Source organism: Acromyrmex echinatior, chromosome 4 (genome assembly GCF_024713525.1).
Source record: "Acromyrmex echinatior isolate Ae372 chromosome 4, ASM2471352v2, whole genome shotgun sequence".
Classification (NCBI taxonomy): domain Eukaryota; kingdom Metazoa; phylum Arthropoda; class Insecta; order Hymenoptera; family Formicidae; genus Acromyrmex; species Acromyrmex echinatior.
In genome coordinates, this window is record NC_141855.1 from 3,668,148 (window position 1) to 3,685,519 (window position 17,372).

At 29.8% G+C, this 17,372-nt stretch overlaps 1 protein-coding gene across 6 annotated transcripts; it reads right to left on the minus strand.

Annotated features, from left to right (window-relative positions):
* Positions 1–1,712: 1,712 nt before the first annotated feature.
* Positions 1,713–16,484, minus strand: Sytbeta (Synaptotagmin beta). 6 transcript variants are annotated; one of them, XM_087406084.1, is made up of 11 exons: positions 16,207–16,484; positions 15,663–15,697; positions 12,934–13,335; positions 6,494–6,545; positions 4,717–4,945; positions 4,247–4,483; positions 3,718–3,816; positions 3,349–3,622; positions 2,994–3,227; positions 2,190–2,354; positions 1,713–2,086 (listed from the first exon to the last, which is right to left on the minus strand). In XM_087406084.1, the coding sequence occupies exons 3-11, from the start codon at positions 13,045–13,047 to the stop codon at positions 1,913–1,915; spliced, it is 1,578 nt and encodes a 525-aa protein (XP_087262210.1). In that variant the 5' UTR covers positions 13,048–13,335; positions 15,663–15,697; positions 16,207–16,484; the 3' UTR covers positions 1,713–1,912. The 6 variants fall into 6 exon arrangements, with proteins under 6 accessions (XP_087262210.1, XP_011052842.1, XP_011052844.1 ...); XM_011054540.2 differs by having other exon boundaries at positions 12,934–13,405; XM_011054542.2 differs by lacking the exon at positions 15,663–15,697 and having other exon boundaries at positions 12,934–13,178.
* Between the last annotated feature and the right edge of the window lie 888 nt (positions 16,485–17,372).

Sequence of the window (17,372 nt, forward strand, 5' to 3'; positions counted from 1 at the left end):
GGAAGGCATTGCATAAGCAAATAAAGGATGCCCTAAATATTGTATGTGACAGAGAAATAAGATGTTATTTAAAAAATTTTTTCGTTAATAACTTTTTAACGAGTGCTAAAATCTATTGAAAGTTACTCAGGATCATAGTCCTCACAACATATGTCAAGGTCAAGGTCAACGGAGAAACATCACATAAAAATGAACATTTACCAATATATATTTGTATGTATGTAAGTTTTAAGCGTACAATTTGAACTGCACTTCCATGTCATGGAAACGTTTCTTCACATTTAAATCTTTAAAGGTTTCTTTCTTTACATTATATATGTGTATACATATATATTTATTTATTATAATATTTACTTTAGATATACTTAGTATTCATTAACATTTAATTCTTTTTTTTCCAACAATTGGTCATTACAGCAATTCGATTGACAAATTGTAGATATTTAAACGTAACGATATACAACGTACATATATATGATTAAACCCTCTGGTAATCTCTCGGCAGGCTTATTGTTTTTCAATATTTAAAATCGAAAGAAATAGATTTGATAAATAAAAATACAAATTTTTAATATGATAGGTATAGTAGTGAATGTCGGGTATAGTAGTGGTCGGATATTTTTCCTATTTGTAATTTGATTCATGTGAAAATCAGACTTTATTTTCTGCGGTTTAGTAGAAAAATAACTGTGTGCATATACTTGTAGATATACTCACCAAACAAGTTGATATTATTTGTTGTCATTTTAACATTAAAATGATGTCCTTAACGTTATTTGACATCAAAATGACGACAAATAACATTAGTTTGTTTGCTAAGCATTGCTAAGAATGATTTATGCGGATGACAAATCAATGTTTGTCTTTATTGAGTTAATCACGATTTGATATTAAATGAAAGACATTTTGAATTTTCTTCTTTTACACACATTATGTTCCAATTTGTTTAGTATATGAATTATACATTCGACAAAATACACATTAATAACGACAATCAATACGCTATCACAATTAGCATGCTTTGTTTGCAGGAATATTAGGCTTTATTGATCAGTCAATAAGCTATAGACACGGCCGGAATACTTTAAATATTTTTTTAGACCATATTTGTCATACAATGACAGAATTTAGGTTTTCAATGTAATCCTTTTTTTCTAGAAGAGAAGGAAGGAGTAGAAGTATAATAATGAGAAAAATACGAGACATACCTGAGAGAAAGATAGCTTCTTAATAAAGACAGATTCACAAATTTAATTAGAGCGTACTTAGACCTGATAACTGTCTTCTCAAGTTGTATCTTATTTTATAATTATTAGTTTGTACATTTAATTATTGATTTGTTAAGCGAAACGTGAAATCTGTCTCTGTTTTTGCTTCACAGCTTGGATCACGTTTTCTTCATTGTCATTTCGCGAAGAATCTTTATTAATGCATGAATATTTCAAAAATACGTCTCTAAATCGTTTAGGTATCCAAAATTAAGAAATGCGCAGTTGGACTACGCGTATAGCTCAAATTGTTGTGCAATGAATGAAAATAGAAATATAGTGCTTGTTAGTGTCTCTGTTATGGATATACGAAGAATATTTATATGAAGATTATTTTCTTTTCTTCTTGAGCATCGACATTCAATGCGACGAAATGTTATGGATCTTTAACGATCAATATATCTATAAAAACGCAGAAGAACGATTTCTTGATGCATCACGAGATTCTCTGTTTTCTTTTTTTGTTAAGACGAGAAATACATATTGTTTTTTGTCATTTTACATATAATCGCTATATTTTTCGTATGTTATATGTTTATTCGATCTTCGTTATGTGACATTACACAACGATAGATTGTAGTTCTTTCGATCAAGGACGTGAATTATTCGGGCAATCAAACGGTTAGATCGTAACGATGATCAAACTAATGTAGCGTGTGCCACTCAGCAATTTGCTTTCTCGGAGACTGCGTCATTTGAAGCCAATGCTCCCGTCCTTGATTGTTACCGCTGTCCGCACTTGTAGCCGGTCCAATGATGCAGGATCCGACAATAGCATTTCCACCGATGAGTTCACTGCTCGAGTCCAACACGCATATCTTACATAGACATAATTATGTATAAATTAATTTTTTTCATTTCATTTGACTTAGATGTTTTTTATTTGTGCATTTAAAAAAACATATCGACTGTTATATATACCTCTATAGCCGACGATGCAAGTAATGAGGCAGGTATATTAAACGACATTGCTTCATTCCAAATGGGATTTGTCGTAACCTTCCTAACGGCTGTTTTTTTCTTCTTTACTTTTCTTTCTCCACAAAGAAGACTAACTTTCGCGAACGGATCCAATGTTTCCTTATCCTGTATCACATATTTAGAACGCTTATTGTTTAAGATAATTACTAAATAATTAGACGATATATAGGATGTTCCTTAACTTGAGCATCTAAAATATTTTGCTTAATTTTTTATGATGGGAAAAAATATTTCAGATGAAAGTGGGACGGTTTCAAGGGAGATGTACTTTAGTCATGTTGTTTTTCTTCTGAGTGTAGGCGTCAAAAAGATATGAAGTCACATCTATTTTTTTAAATGGAATTGTATGATTTTTTACACAATATGATTTCTCTAATTATTCTGCATATAAAAATATTAAGACAGAGATATAAAAAATCCAATAATTTACAAGATCTTTTATAAATTAAATTCTTAATTCTAACACATATTGATACAAAATGTTAAATAACTCGTAAATTATAAATTTTTTTAATAATCGTACCTTAATACTTTATTATAAACAGAATAATGAAATGAATGAATTGGTGTAAAAAAACACATAGCAAATTTTTAATTAACATTATTATATAAACATTTCTATTATTCAGAAACAAGTAAAAAAATTACTTTTTTTTTTAAAAGATGAAGAGCGATTACAGAAAAAAGAAACCTATTATTTTGATATATCGATGTAATATGATCTAATTATTATATATATTCTACCTGTTGGGGAAACAGATTTCTAGCTTTCATCATGAGAACCGTGAGTCTCTCAGCACTCGGTAAGTAAGATAATGAAACCAAAACCTCTTGAATTTCTTCCGGTGGTTTTCGTTCCCTCGTTATCTCACCCCAAACTTCTATCGAGGAAGTAGAAGAAACCAATTCAAGGCTATCCATGGCCACTCTCACTGAGCCCACCATATCATTTCTTGAAAAACGATCGTAGTCAAATACCTAATTACAATGTTATACGTTATTTCAGATCTTGATTAAATTATGAAAAATGTGTTCTATTCTATTCTATAAATCGATCATATAAATCGATTTTATACAATATTCAATGATATGTAATTGCCTGTAAAACTAGTGTCTTCTCCTGCAGTTCTTCATAGCTAACGGGAAATTTGAAATGCTGATCAAAAAATGGATTTGGATCATTTCGATGGATCTGTGTTTGTCTTTTCCTGCTGTCCACTTCTGGGCTAAGAGTCAACTTAACATAGGGATCGTTAAAACCACCTTGGTCGCTGCCTGCGAGATTGTGTGCCTCGATCAAATGCACGTCTAAATCTGATTTATCAAAATCGTATCTCAAGCGCAGATGAAGCCTGCCCAAATGCTTTCCCGTCCTACGATTGCACAAAAATTGGTTTTTTTTTACGTAACGGGAAATACCAATTTAATATCATCAGGAATATTTTATAAGCAAAGTTTTATTATGTACCTGCGAGCGCTAAGAAAGACAGGACCGTCACGTCTTTGATAAAGATCTGGTTGTAAAGAACCAAGAGGAGAAGCAGGTGGAACGGGACCACTATCGCTACTACAGCAATAAATTTTATAACATCTTTCTGTGTGCTTAATATTAATAAAAGTTCACAATAAAACTTTAATATAATTATTGATAATACAAGCCTGTAGACCTCTTTTTAATCAATGCTTCATAAGAGAAAGAAAACTGATATTATTATCAGAATATTTATTTAAAAATTTATAAAAAAAAAGAATTGTCAAGAATTATCCATATTTATTAAAATTAATTGTTCTGTGGAAATAATATTATACTGATACATATTATAATACATTAGACATATATATATAAAAATATTGTATGTATATAAGAATATTGACACTTTCGTCGTGTATTTATCTGAATATTATTATATCTCCTTTATATAGAAATAACGTTATTTACACTTTTATAAAGAATTCAATATATTTATCACATTTATGAGAATTTTATAATTATATACCTTATAGAAGCATGTGGCGATGGAATGAGAAGAGGCGATAAGCAACGACTGGTCTGTCTGGAAGTACTTTGAACGGCATTTATCGGTGAACACCCGCAAGTGGAACTTATACCCGTTGCTACGGATGATAAAGAGGTCTGTGAAGGTAACGTATTTCCACCATGCAGGCTGCCCGTGTAACTGGCAGGACTTGCACAACGTGCATCCAAGGATGCTGCACGAGCTGGCGAAGGAGATCTGGGAAAATTTTCCAAACTATTATACATCCACGTATTGTATTTTGTGTAGAACATTGCATTTTAATTTTACTTCCTTTTTTAATGTTATTTTTTATTTTTGTTTATTATATGTTTTAGAATACATTTATAAAATGATTTTACGTAAAGATAGATATTGCAAAATATATACTTGAAGCCTTTTTTTGTATTTTTAATGTCTTTTCCCATGAATCATATCTTTTTTTTACTAACCTCGAGCTTCTGCCAGGTGGATACGAAGAGGCGGCATGTAAAGGTTCATGTTGAACATGATGCCGTCCGTTCGGATCGAATGCTCTGATTTGAGGTGATGATCCCCGATAATTTGAAGAGCAAGATGCTCCCTTCGGCAAACTCTGTGAGGTGATAGACGAGTCTCTCGCCAATGTTCGACCGCTACTTCCACCATCGCTTGGATAACTGCGACTTTGATGGGGTAAACCTCCAAGGGAAATGTATTATATAAAATTAAGCGGATTGAAAAATTATTATACTAATAGCTAAAAGAAATAATTTTCGAAAGTCTTGCAATTATGCGCGATAATGGTTTATTTAATTTATTATAAATTTCTTCGTTCTATCCGTGAGAATGAATGATGTGCCAAACGTGCATCAATATTGAGAAAAAAATCTCTAAATGAATAATCAAATATGCGCGAAATAGTTGCATTAGAAATTATTGGAGAAGATCTTAAATGTGTTTTTTGATATTGGTGTAATTTTTCAGAGACAAATACCTATGAATCATTTTCATAATTATAAGAAGGCAAGTTACTTTTTCATCTTAAAAAATAGCCATATTTAGGAATTTATCTACAGAAACTATTAAATGAATATAATATGTTTGAATTTTATTACGGAAGGAATGATTTTGCTCAAGTATTTAAAAGTTTAGTTAAATACAGATCTGAAAATAATTTGGTTAAACCATTAAAATAATTACATAGGAATCTCAAGCACGAAGAGCAATACTGCAAAAAGTTTTGATATTCTAGCAACAAGTTTGAGCATTCTACATAATTATTTTAATAATCTAACAAAATTACTTTCAGATTTAAATCTAGCTAAATTTTTAGATACTTCAGCAAAATCGACCTCTCTTTCTGTATGTATGTACAATATAATTGCATAACAGATACGTTTAATTTAAAAAATTTATATTTATTTTTTATGCGAAAATGATATCATAACATCCATGGATATTTAATTCTGCTTGCAATTCGTGCACATTTCCATAATTTGCATGATTTATGTTTGTACAATAGTCTAATTTAAAGAATAATAAACTTTTCTTATAAAATAGTATTGAAATTATAAAAAAAACAATACAAATAAACAGTCACAAAGGAGGATATTGCGAGCGAAAGTCAATTTATTTAGAAATCTGACGTTAAAATCTATAAAACCTGTTGTTTTGCACACAGCGTTCAAAACAGAAAAAAATCTATTCTTCAAAAAATCTGTAACATACATAAGGAAGAACGTTTCAGTTATTGGCAAATCAAATTGAACATTGTATAAATAACATTCAGGTGCTGTGCATAACACATCTTCTAATAATTTACTTCAATTGAAAGAAACTGAAGACAGTATGTACACCTTTAAAACATTCTTTAATTTGTAATACCTTTTATGATAATTTTAACTACTAATGGTAGTCAAAACTTAATCGAAATGTTTAGATTTTATAAATTTTTATACTTTTAACTATTTATATTTTTATACTTTTATACTTTTATACTTTTTCAGATTTTTAAATAAATTGACTTTCGCTAACAATATTCTGCATTACGGCTGTTTACTCTTTATTTGTATTGTTTATATTTTAAGCCACTTTTATAAGTTTTAATTTATAAAAAACAATTGTATTTTTATATCATTTTATAAGATAAATCAATCTACGAACTTTCGGCAGTTAACGGGATAGTTAACAATTAATATATTAACAAACAATTATAGGATCTCTTTAAAAGCATTCATATATAATTACCCGATTCGGTTGTCGACGATTGTATCGTGTGTTGCTCCTTCGCGACAAATTCCTAAAATAAAAAATTAGACGATTAGAATTTTCTTTAATATGCCAACAATAAATCAACAGGAAGCCCGCTGAGTAGATTTTTAATTAAATATATTAAATATATAGAAACGCATGAGGGCATGTAACTCTCGCTCCAATTTTGCTCCAATTGTAGAACTTTACAGTCCCAATACTTTAACCAGTATCAGGTTTACTATGAACATAAAAGAGAATAGACAGCTCCCTTTCCTAGATGTTGTCACAAAAAAGGCTGACAATACCCTGAGGCCATCAAATATACAGGAAGCCAACATACACTGATAGATACCTACATATCGAATCACACCATCATCTAGCACAAAAACAGGCACTTATTTGTACATAAAACATTAAATATCTTTGATAAAGAACACCTGCAAACAGAACTTTAGCCACTTAAAATAAATCTTGCAATGAAACGGATACATTAAGAAGAATATAAATACACAATCAGCAAACACAGGATCAGGACAAAGAACAGGATGAGTTAAACAAGAAGCTTTTCTATCCTCCCATATATAAAAGGAATAACAGACTAAATCAGTAGGATTTTGAACAAACGCAAAATCCAAATCATTTTTGAACCCTCAAGGGAAATTGGGCAAATCTTGAAAAATCTTAAAGACCGAAAGTCTCCAATTCAATTTTGCAAGATTATATAAAATACCTTGCTCCTGCGAGAAAGTATACATCGGTGAAATCGGAAGAACGATCAATGTGCGCATGAAGAAAAATCGAATAATCGAATTATACTAAACGGAATGTTATACTAAAATATGTCATACAATCATTGGTAGAACACAGAATTGAATCAGAACACCATCAAATACTATTTGATAAAACGACTATTATAGCTACAACGGCATCATATTTTCCAAGAGAGTACAAGGAGGCTCTAGAACTTTAAGATAACTTAAACAGAGACATGAGCTATAACATAAGTAAAATATGGAAGATCGTTCTTCCTCCTCTTCCTTCCCCCCCTCTCCACCAAACACTCCCCTTTAACAAAGTTTATATGAAGGGAATCTTCCGAAGAAGTAGCTCAGTATTAGTGTGCTTCTCGCTCTGATGAAACGAACAACAAGAAATGTTGGAATCATTAGGAATGAATTATGACACGACGATAACTCATAAATTAGCACCACTGAAGTCCGCTAAAAATATAAATATTTAAATATAAGTGTAATATATAATAAGATTAAGAAGCAACAGAATTTCTCGAGCTAATGATAACGTCATTATAATGGAGATCAAGAAAATATAAGTTAGTTTGTAATTTAATTTGTTAATCAGTTTCTTGGTAAAAATCACTTCAGAAATCAAATTTATTTGTTTATTATAATAGAGTTCCTTATTCCTCCTACAAGATTATCAAATGATTCCAATCAAAATTATGTAAATAATTTATCTGAACGTTCGTTAGTATTACTGTTAATGATTTTTATGTTTAGAAACTCTAGTTTTTAATAATTTGCGAATTTGTCCTACACATGAGGCATTGCACTCTCCTTACAATTAATTTTGTATACTACTCTTGAGCGGTTCGAAGAAGTCAGTCTTTTTGTGGTTTAATCTAATTTAGTTTATTCATACTAAAGTATGCAAGTTTTAAATTTGAAAAATTATTGAGAAATCTAGTTAATTTATCTAAGATGAAAAATACATAAGGAAGAATGAAAAAAATTTTGCCTTATATGAATGCAGATTTATTATATTGATGTTTGCTAGAATTATTATACCGTTGAATATTAATAAAACTTTTTTTCTCAATTGTTTTAAAAAATAAAATATATGGGTCAGAAGAAAGGCAATTAATAAATTAATATTTTTATTATGGAATTCAGGATAAAAACATAACATTGCATACCAATTCCATGATAATGGCCCTCTTCTGAGAAACATGTGATTAGAAAAAAAATTTACATATCTTCCAAAAAAATGTAGATTATATGATATCAATCATATGTTAATGTATTATTAATCGATATAATAAATATGTCTAAAAAGTTTAATCGTTCAAAAGTTAATTCGTTTACCATCGAATTTCAATGTATTTAAGTCTAGAATGGCAATTGTTGAACTCATCCAATAAATAGATCTTGATGCTCTAACAGAGCAGTGAATATAATTATATTTCTTAAAGAAATGCGATTTTTATTTGATATCTTAAGGGTTTTAAGGATAGTTCTTCAAATGGCGAAGATAGTCAAATGATTTCTCTTTGAAGTTTCAAAGTATCTTTCATAAGTCCTTCATAAGAACGAACCTTTGAATTATAAAGTCAGGGAGAGGAAAAGAAAGACTCAAAGATACCAACTTTATGTTTCATCGTACCGAGAGGACAGGTATAGTTACGTGAGGTCGCTAGAAGCTGCCTTTGACGGATCGATATTTGGAACAGAGCATGAACAGAATCCACGGTTCCGCCCAACAAACCAAAACATAAAAATCGTCATCATTTTGCTATCGACGATATTATTTCATCGATTTATGTTTGTTGCATACAAAAATTAATATAAGAATCTAAATGTGATATGTAAATATATGCTAATTAATGATCCTCTCATATAATGAATTTGAGTAAAACAATACTATTGCTTACATTATTTGATGTCTTACGAATATTTTTAAAAGACCTGTAAATGTATATGATGAATAAAGATTTGCATTGCATACCTGTAGTTTTCCATAACTCATCAGGTTACGACGCGCATTTCATCGTCAAAGAAATTGCTACCGCGTACGAAGGACATGTAAAATTACCGATAACAATGAAAAAAGACTTTTTTCAGACGTTGAACGCATCAACTATCTAGTTTTCATTTATTAATTTAACTGTATTATGATGCGAAATTTCTTTTGTCTTCACGAATTTACAATTAAAATCGCGAAAAATTGCGTTTACATTTTGACATTTTCCTCATTCTTTACATATTTCCTCATGTATTTAAGATTATTCGCAAATCAAAGATTTTTTTTCTCGCTTTGAGTTAGAAAATCTAGAAGTGACTGACCTGAAGTATTGATAGCTAACTAAGAAGATTGATATTAGCAGATGAAGACTTCAAAGTAAGTCAAAACGAGCAATTTAAATAAAAACATTCTTGTATGTATTATATTTAAATCATGTCTATAATTTTTTGTGTCTGTTAATTGCGCTTACTCTCATTATACCTTTTTTTAAATTTAGTGTCAATGAATAAAGACATATGAAATCGAATACTATCAATATTGAGATTATATAGAAACGGCGCTATTTATCTTAATTTAAAATTAATTGTTAATTTTCCTTTTTGTTTAAAATAATATTTTTATTTCTCTTTAGAGAATAAAATTTTTAATTTTTTGTTAAACGTTTATGATAATAATAAAATATAAACATTAGCTATACGCATGGATGTATGCAGGATTTCGATCGGAAAGAAGGTGAAATTTACCTTCACATAAACTTATTAAAATACGCCTGTTTTAAGATCTGTTTTTAAGGATTTCAGAGAACTTTCTTAATATTTCTTCAGCTTTTTTTTTCGCGAGCACCGTTTTTATTGTGCATACTTAGTTTATTGAAGTGATTTTCCGACGTTGTTGATTGCAGATTTTCTTTTTTGCAATATATTAAAAGACCTTTCAATGATGCTCGTTGTGCACAGTTAGACTAAAGAAATATACAAGGCATTTCGTTATTGGGAAGAAAGTTTCAGCTTCTTTTAACACTTCTGCTAATTTCAATTCTTTAAGTTCCTTTTTTTAAAATTTTTTATTCCCCTAGAAAATGTACGATAATTCATTGTGAAAATTATTTTAATTATAATAATAATTAAAAAAAACTGTGTGCTTTTCTTTTTGAAATTTTTCTTTTTGAAATTTGAATTAAAGTTATCTCGATAATATGGAGAAACGTATGGTGAAACTGTGAAATCACGATATTAAAAATTCATATACGCATAATACAAAAATTCTTTCTTTTTCTTTTCGTAAAACTTTTTTTGTTATAACGTTCGCTTTAATTTTTACCTCATGGCAGAAAAATGAACTCCTTTTATCATACAAATTTTGCCCGACATAATAGTGACGGCTACGCAGCATACTGGAACAAAGTTCCTTGTAGTAGATAAAACATTTCATGTTTGAAATGAAGCCTCATATAAGAGACGAACAGAATAGTCGAGGACGAACGATGAGCTCGCACAGAGTGAGGCAGGGAGTAAAACATGTTCGCTTGGAAAATGTATCATCATCAACCATGTACAGGGTTAGCCATATTCGAAAGATCTGGCCATATTCGAAAGATCTGGCAAACACTGTAACTTTTGACAGAGATGTTAGATCGAGTAACGACGTTTCCCATGATTGAAAAAAAAAACATCTTTCCGTCGAATATGGCCAACCCTGTATATGATATAATGAATACTAAAGTAGAATTTAATATAATCATGATTAAAATAAGTGACCCAGGTGAATTCTTAGAATAAAAGCGATACAACGAGGATATGAAACGTGCAAAAATTAAATTTAAATCTACATTATAATTAATTAATAAATCGTCTATTATTATAATATCTATTAATTTTATAAAATATCTATTAATTTTATATATTCAAATTTAATTAGAAATAATTGAAGTTATCTACTGAGTATACTACTGTAGTATTTCAGAATGTAATAATGCAAATTAAAATAGATGCTTCCCCAAAAAATAGATTTTTTAGTATTAAATTTGCTTGTTAAACATTTCATTTAAAATTATATTGGTTACATACATATGAAACTAGAATTGTTTTTTAACATCGAAATTTAATTAAATTTTTATGATCGAATTGAACGTAGAAACGAAAAATTATTTTGTGCGTTTGATCAATTACGAATATTATACCGCTGTAAAAGTTGTTTCTATAAAAAGATTTACTTTGGAATATTTTTTACACGCATATGTGTATATTTCTTTTGATTACTTCTGTATAATTTTTCAGTTAACTTTTTCTATAGCGAGCTCTAAAACTCAATTTACTTATAGTGATTCCATTACATGAACACAACATCTCGATAAACTTATACAAGTTTTATTTCAGAATTTTGTTTTTTCATAATTTTTTATCAATTTCAATTCCAATATTTTTATAAGTTTCAATTATTCTTTAAATATTGTCAAAGTCAAATGTTCTGGAAAATAAATTATCATAAATTTGCATACCAAAGAAGTAGCATTACTTAAAAGATAAAGAGCAATTATGATTAAATCTCTGCGAGATTAGTTGCACATGCGATGTAAAATATACAGGGAAACAGTAAGTAAAATGACACACGCAATAAAGAGAGACGCCCATAATAGGAGCAACAAGTGCATTCAGATTTCCGAAGTGTTGAAAGAACAAAGCACTATCGCGTGCGTCTAAAGTTTTCGTGAATAATCCGAGATAATATTTTTTACGATTTTTGTCTTGAACAAAATTTAAAAGAATCTTAAAGGAGAACTCAGTTCTTTATAGATATCTTACTGAATCTCAAGTTTAGCTTGTTCGAAATTGGTTAAAGTGTCTTTCGATTTAATTTTTAGGTCTCGAATTAGAAGTAATTGAATTAAAAGATTTCATATATTCGAATAAATTAATTGAGGTATAATAAAATTGTATTTTGCATATGGAATAGAAAATATAGATATATGTAAATATCTCAGAAAAATTGATTAAAGATACATAAAATGCAAAATAATATTTTGTATTATAAGAATTATTTTTAAGAGAAAATAAAATTAGAACGTAAATTGAATATAAACAAATATTTAAATACAAAAATAGTATTTTTGATAAATACTTCTTCAAATACAAAATACTATTTTCCCATTTTATTTAAAATCCTCGCAGGAGTAGGCAAAAAACGTTTCAAAAATTGTATCATGTACTGTGGAATACAGTTTCTGATAGGTTGAAATTCTTATTTACTGTTCTCTAATTATTCTTCCTTTAATTATACAGAGCATTAATTCTTACTCTTACTATCAGTATCTTATTATCTATGCCATTTGCATTTAATGAGAAATGAATGCTGAGACATAAACGCTATATATAGATTAAGTCAATAATGATGCGGTTTTTATAAAAAAAAAATGTTAATGTTAATAATAATTTAAATAAATTTATAAATAAAATACAAAATACTTTTAAAAAAGTATTTAAGTGCAAAATGCAAAGTACTATAAAAAATATTTGAAAATACAAAATACAAAATATATTCAAATACATATTTTAAATACTTGTATTTCAAATACTGCCCACCCCTGCATTGACATACGTTTCGATTTTTATTTTCGCCAGGATAAGTCATTAGCAAATATTCAACATTTTGTATAATTCTAAAATATGCAGCTGTACCTCCGAACTGGTCGAAGTTGTACTGTCGGCACTGTCGGTATTAGCAATGGAAGAAAGCTGCGAACGTGTGCTTCTTGGGGCCCATCTACCTTTGATTATCGCTACTCCTGTCATAGCGCCGATCTTAGTAGCTGCGCTTCCGCTCGATGTGTTCCTTGATGTGTTTTTGTCGCCAGTTGCAGCACCACTACTGCCACTTCCGCCTCCGCCTCCGCCGCATAATTCCAGGACATCGCCCAGAACCTCTGACAATTTGTCCGGCACTTTGACGAATGTATGTAAAACTGTCTGAGTTCAAGGAAGTTGCGAGACGAATCTACTGGCTTGATTCTCGATTTATTGTACCACTATTGTTTCCTTGACAATACGCGCAACTTTTAATTTAACACGACGGGAACTTCTCTGGGATAATTAACAAAAAGATATCGATGATTCGGATCTGGCATAAGCTATTTACTGCTTTTGTATGTACCTGTAATCGTGAAACCACTTTGTGGTCATTCGCGCTAAACACTTGCGATTCCACTACTTCAGTAATCAATTCTGGAGTACTTTACACGATTTTCGAGCAAACACAAAAGTTTACATTCGCGTCCAGAGTATTTGGAAAGTGACGTAGTTTTCCGAATAAACTATTAGGAAACAATTCGAATTCTTCTCGACGTGGAATAACAATTTCACAGAAAATCGCATGTGAATCTCTATGTCTTTTTTGATAAAAATCAATATTTATTTACTCGCTTGACTATAATGCAAATAAATTTTCACATAAACTAATAGTATAAGAGCTTTTAGTAGAAGTGCTATTAACATCCTCCGTCCACTCCTCTGAAGCTTTTATTATAATATTACAAATATTACATAGCGCATTGAAAGAAGAATCTACCAATCCAAATAACATACATGTTGCATAAGATATCTAAAAGATGTCTTTAGATATCTTATGCAACATAAATGTTATCTGGAAAATAGATTAATTGAAAATGAAGATAAATTATTAAAAATAGAAAACAATTAAATGCATATCTAATCCGCTATATCTATTATTAGAGTTTGTGATAATTGATTCAATTAATATATACTTAAATAATTTTGCATCGACAAATAGTATTTTCAATATTTCGCATAGTTTCTTATTTTGTTCACTGTCAATAAAATCAGACACATTAATTAACCATTTGAAGTATAATAAAGATACATTTGGCTACAGCATAATTTATTTTCGTTAAATCAATTAGCTATGTTATGATATTGTCGTACATTTACAGCCGATTAATTATCTCGTTACTTTATCTGGAGCAATTCAGATATAATCCCGCACATCTATACGTATATACTTTCATTACTAATCGAGATACATTTATACGATTAGTTTGGATTTTTCTTGAAAATCCGAAAACTTGAAAAAAATTAAAGCATTAGAGACATATATTGTTAAGAATACTAGTTTAGCTTTTAATACAATATATTAGGTTTTTGTCATAAAAGTATTAGATAGTTCACAATAATTTATTTAGCTTATAAATTTGAAAATGTGAATGATTAATATACGCTATTAAAATTGTATTAACTACTGCTTTGATATTAAATAAAAACTAATAAACTGCCGAAACAATGTATAGATAATAATACAGGCCGAAATAAGTTTTGACAAAAATTGCAGTCTATAATCCTAAAATTTTTGGCATGCTAAAAACAAATCCATAGTCCAAATTGCTCTATCACGTTAAATTTTCGAGATGTTCTAATTTTATAGTTCTTAAAAAAAAAATCTATTCATTTTTGGAATAAATAGATTCAAATATTTCATAAATCAGATGTGAAGGAAAGATATGAGTAAGGAAAAATATTATTTACTGCAGATACTGAAAATTTATAGTTCACGTTACGATACTATAAATTTTCTGTACTTGCAGGAATGATGAAACACAGCTTATGATCCATTTATAAAACCTAACAGCTGATTTTCATAGATTTTTTTTATGCTGAAGTCAAATCCGCAATCCATATTTCTCCATCACATCAGATTTACGAGATATTCGAATTTGCCCAAAATGGACCTTTTTGGAATCTTAAGATTAAAATATTTCGGAAATTTGATGTGATGGAACAATTTGAGATATGGATCTGCTTTAATCATGCCAGAAATCTTCAGGATTATATACCGTCGTTTCTAAGTAAAAAACAAAATATTTTGTGTAGGCTTGTGTAATGATATTCTGTAATATTTATTGAACACAGCTTTATGTCCTGAAAGATATTAGTATAATATATTAGTATAAGATATTAGTAGAATATTAATTTTATATAATGTATTGTATTGTATTGTATTGTATTGTATTTACATTTCATTGAATTTAATAAAAAACTACGTAAAATTTTTCTATGTAGAAAATTATTCCTAAAGTTTAAGTTGTTAACACATGTAATTTAGTACTCGAAATTTATTTTTTCTTTCTTATCTTTGAATATTATTATGAAGAAATTATTAATATTATTAAAACTCTTATACTATTTTAATTTTTTTTCCAAATGTTATATCAATTATTGGATTTGTTCGTCATGAGGATCATTGTAATATAAAGCATTTAGTCAAAAAAGAACTCTAAATTGATTTTCAATAAATACTATGAAAAATAAAAAAGGCGATACTGACTTTCACATGCCATGATTATGCCATCGATAATTATTCTAATCGACCAAAATTGATTTTATTCTGATTGACGTACCTACTTAGGTTCCTCGAAAATTATATTATTGTTATCTGGAAATAGAATTAAGGAACTTAAATCCAAGCCAAATAACGATAAAATTATATTATCATTATTTGGCTTGATTTTAAGTTCCTTAAAGACAACATTTTTACAATTATTTTTTTTTGTATTTGTCCCTTTTTGTCCTACTCTACAAATTCATCTTGGTCAACAAGACATTAACAGAATTCTCGCTCATCACAATCGTTCATCACATTCTCTGTTAATCGCATATAAAACTGAATAAAGGGATATCTGATTTCATTATAGTTCAGCGGTCGTGCACGGCCACAGCTCGTTACTCTACTCGTAGCCCGATCCAATTAATTTTACGTCACAGCTGCCTATTTTCTCTCTCTCTCTCTCTCTCTCTCCATTCCAAGAACGAAATAAATGTCTAAATCGAATAACGAATTACGATTAGTTAGATGCTATACTGACATGATTCATTGTCAGTCGCCCGAATAGTAACAAGCGAATAGCTTCGGTGACACGCAGTAATGATTAATTGTATTTTTACCCTCGTTAGGATCTCGATACACTATTGATTGTATAACGATCGCGATTTACAATTATCACCCAATCACAATTTAGATTCATTCAAGCACCCTCACATATGAAAATACGAGATATCTTTTATCGATTTTTGATCCCGTTCTCGGTACGTCTATCACGACCTGACATGGATGTGTGTTACTAGGTATCACTGTACCGCGATACTGGGCTAGCCCGACTGACTTTATACGCGCCCGACCATTGCCAGGGCTCGTGCACCACCAGAAAACGATTCGCTGTTGAGCATAGCTGGTAGCTGGGGGTAGTGCTGGAAGTTGGGGGTGGTGGGCGGCTGGTTTCATCGAGGGACGCAGAGAGAGAGAGAGAGAGAGAGAGAGAGAGAGAGAGAGAGAGAGAGGGGATGGGAGAGAGAAATCCTTAGGGACGAAAGACGGAAGAGACGATGGATATCGAGCATGAAGATGAGACAGGAAAGGTGCGTGCGTCGCAACAGGTTACATCTCAGGGACGACAACAATTTTGGGGAGAAAGATCAGGGCCGTTTAAATCGGGATTGAAAAGATGCAGTGCATCCAGGTGATCATCTTGCAAGAACGGCCATCTTTAAAAACAACCGATTTTCATATTGATTGGAGCCGTGGCGATTCATTTAGATTTAATGAAAATTGATATAAAGCGTTTGATAAAAAAGGGACGCTCTGCACCCGTAACATAAAATATAATTTTACAATTTTACAAATTAATTGAATTTAAACAGAAATTAGACAATATATATTTATCATGTTTTATGCATTTATCATGTTTTATAAAAACAAATCAAAAGAATTTATAATGTAATGGTCTCACCAATTTTTTTTTAAATTGAAAAATTAAACTAGAATTATATTCTGTACTTATCGTTAAAATTTAATACTCTCCAAGTAAATGGAGATTTAAAAAATATATAAAAGATTATAGAATATTTGAAAAGAGATACCAAATATATCAATCACAAGTTGAATTTGTATTTAATTACAGCGAGCGAGCGAGAGAGAGAGAGAGAGAGAGAGAGAGAGAGAGAGAGAGAGAAAATTAAGCAGAATAATTTATTTTTTAAATACCATAGTATTTATCATGTAATCAAAGAATATATATGTATAAAATTTGACGCCCTACGCCAAATTAGACTTG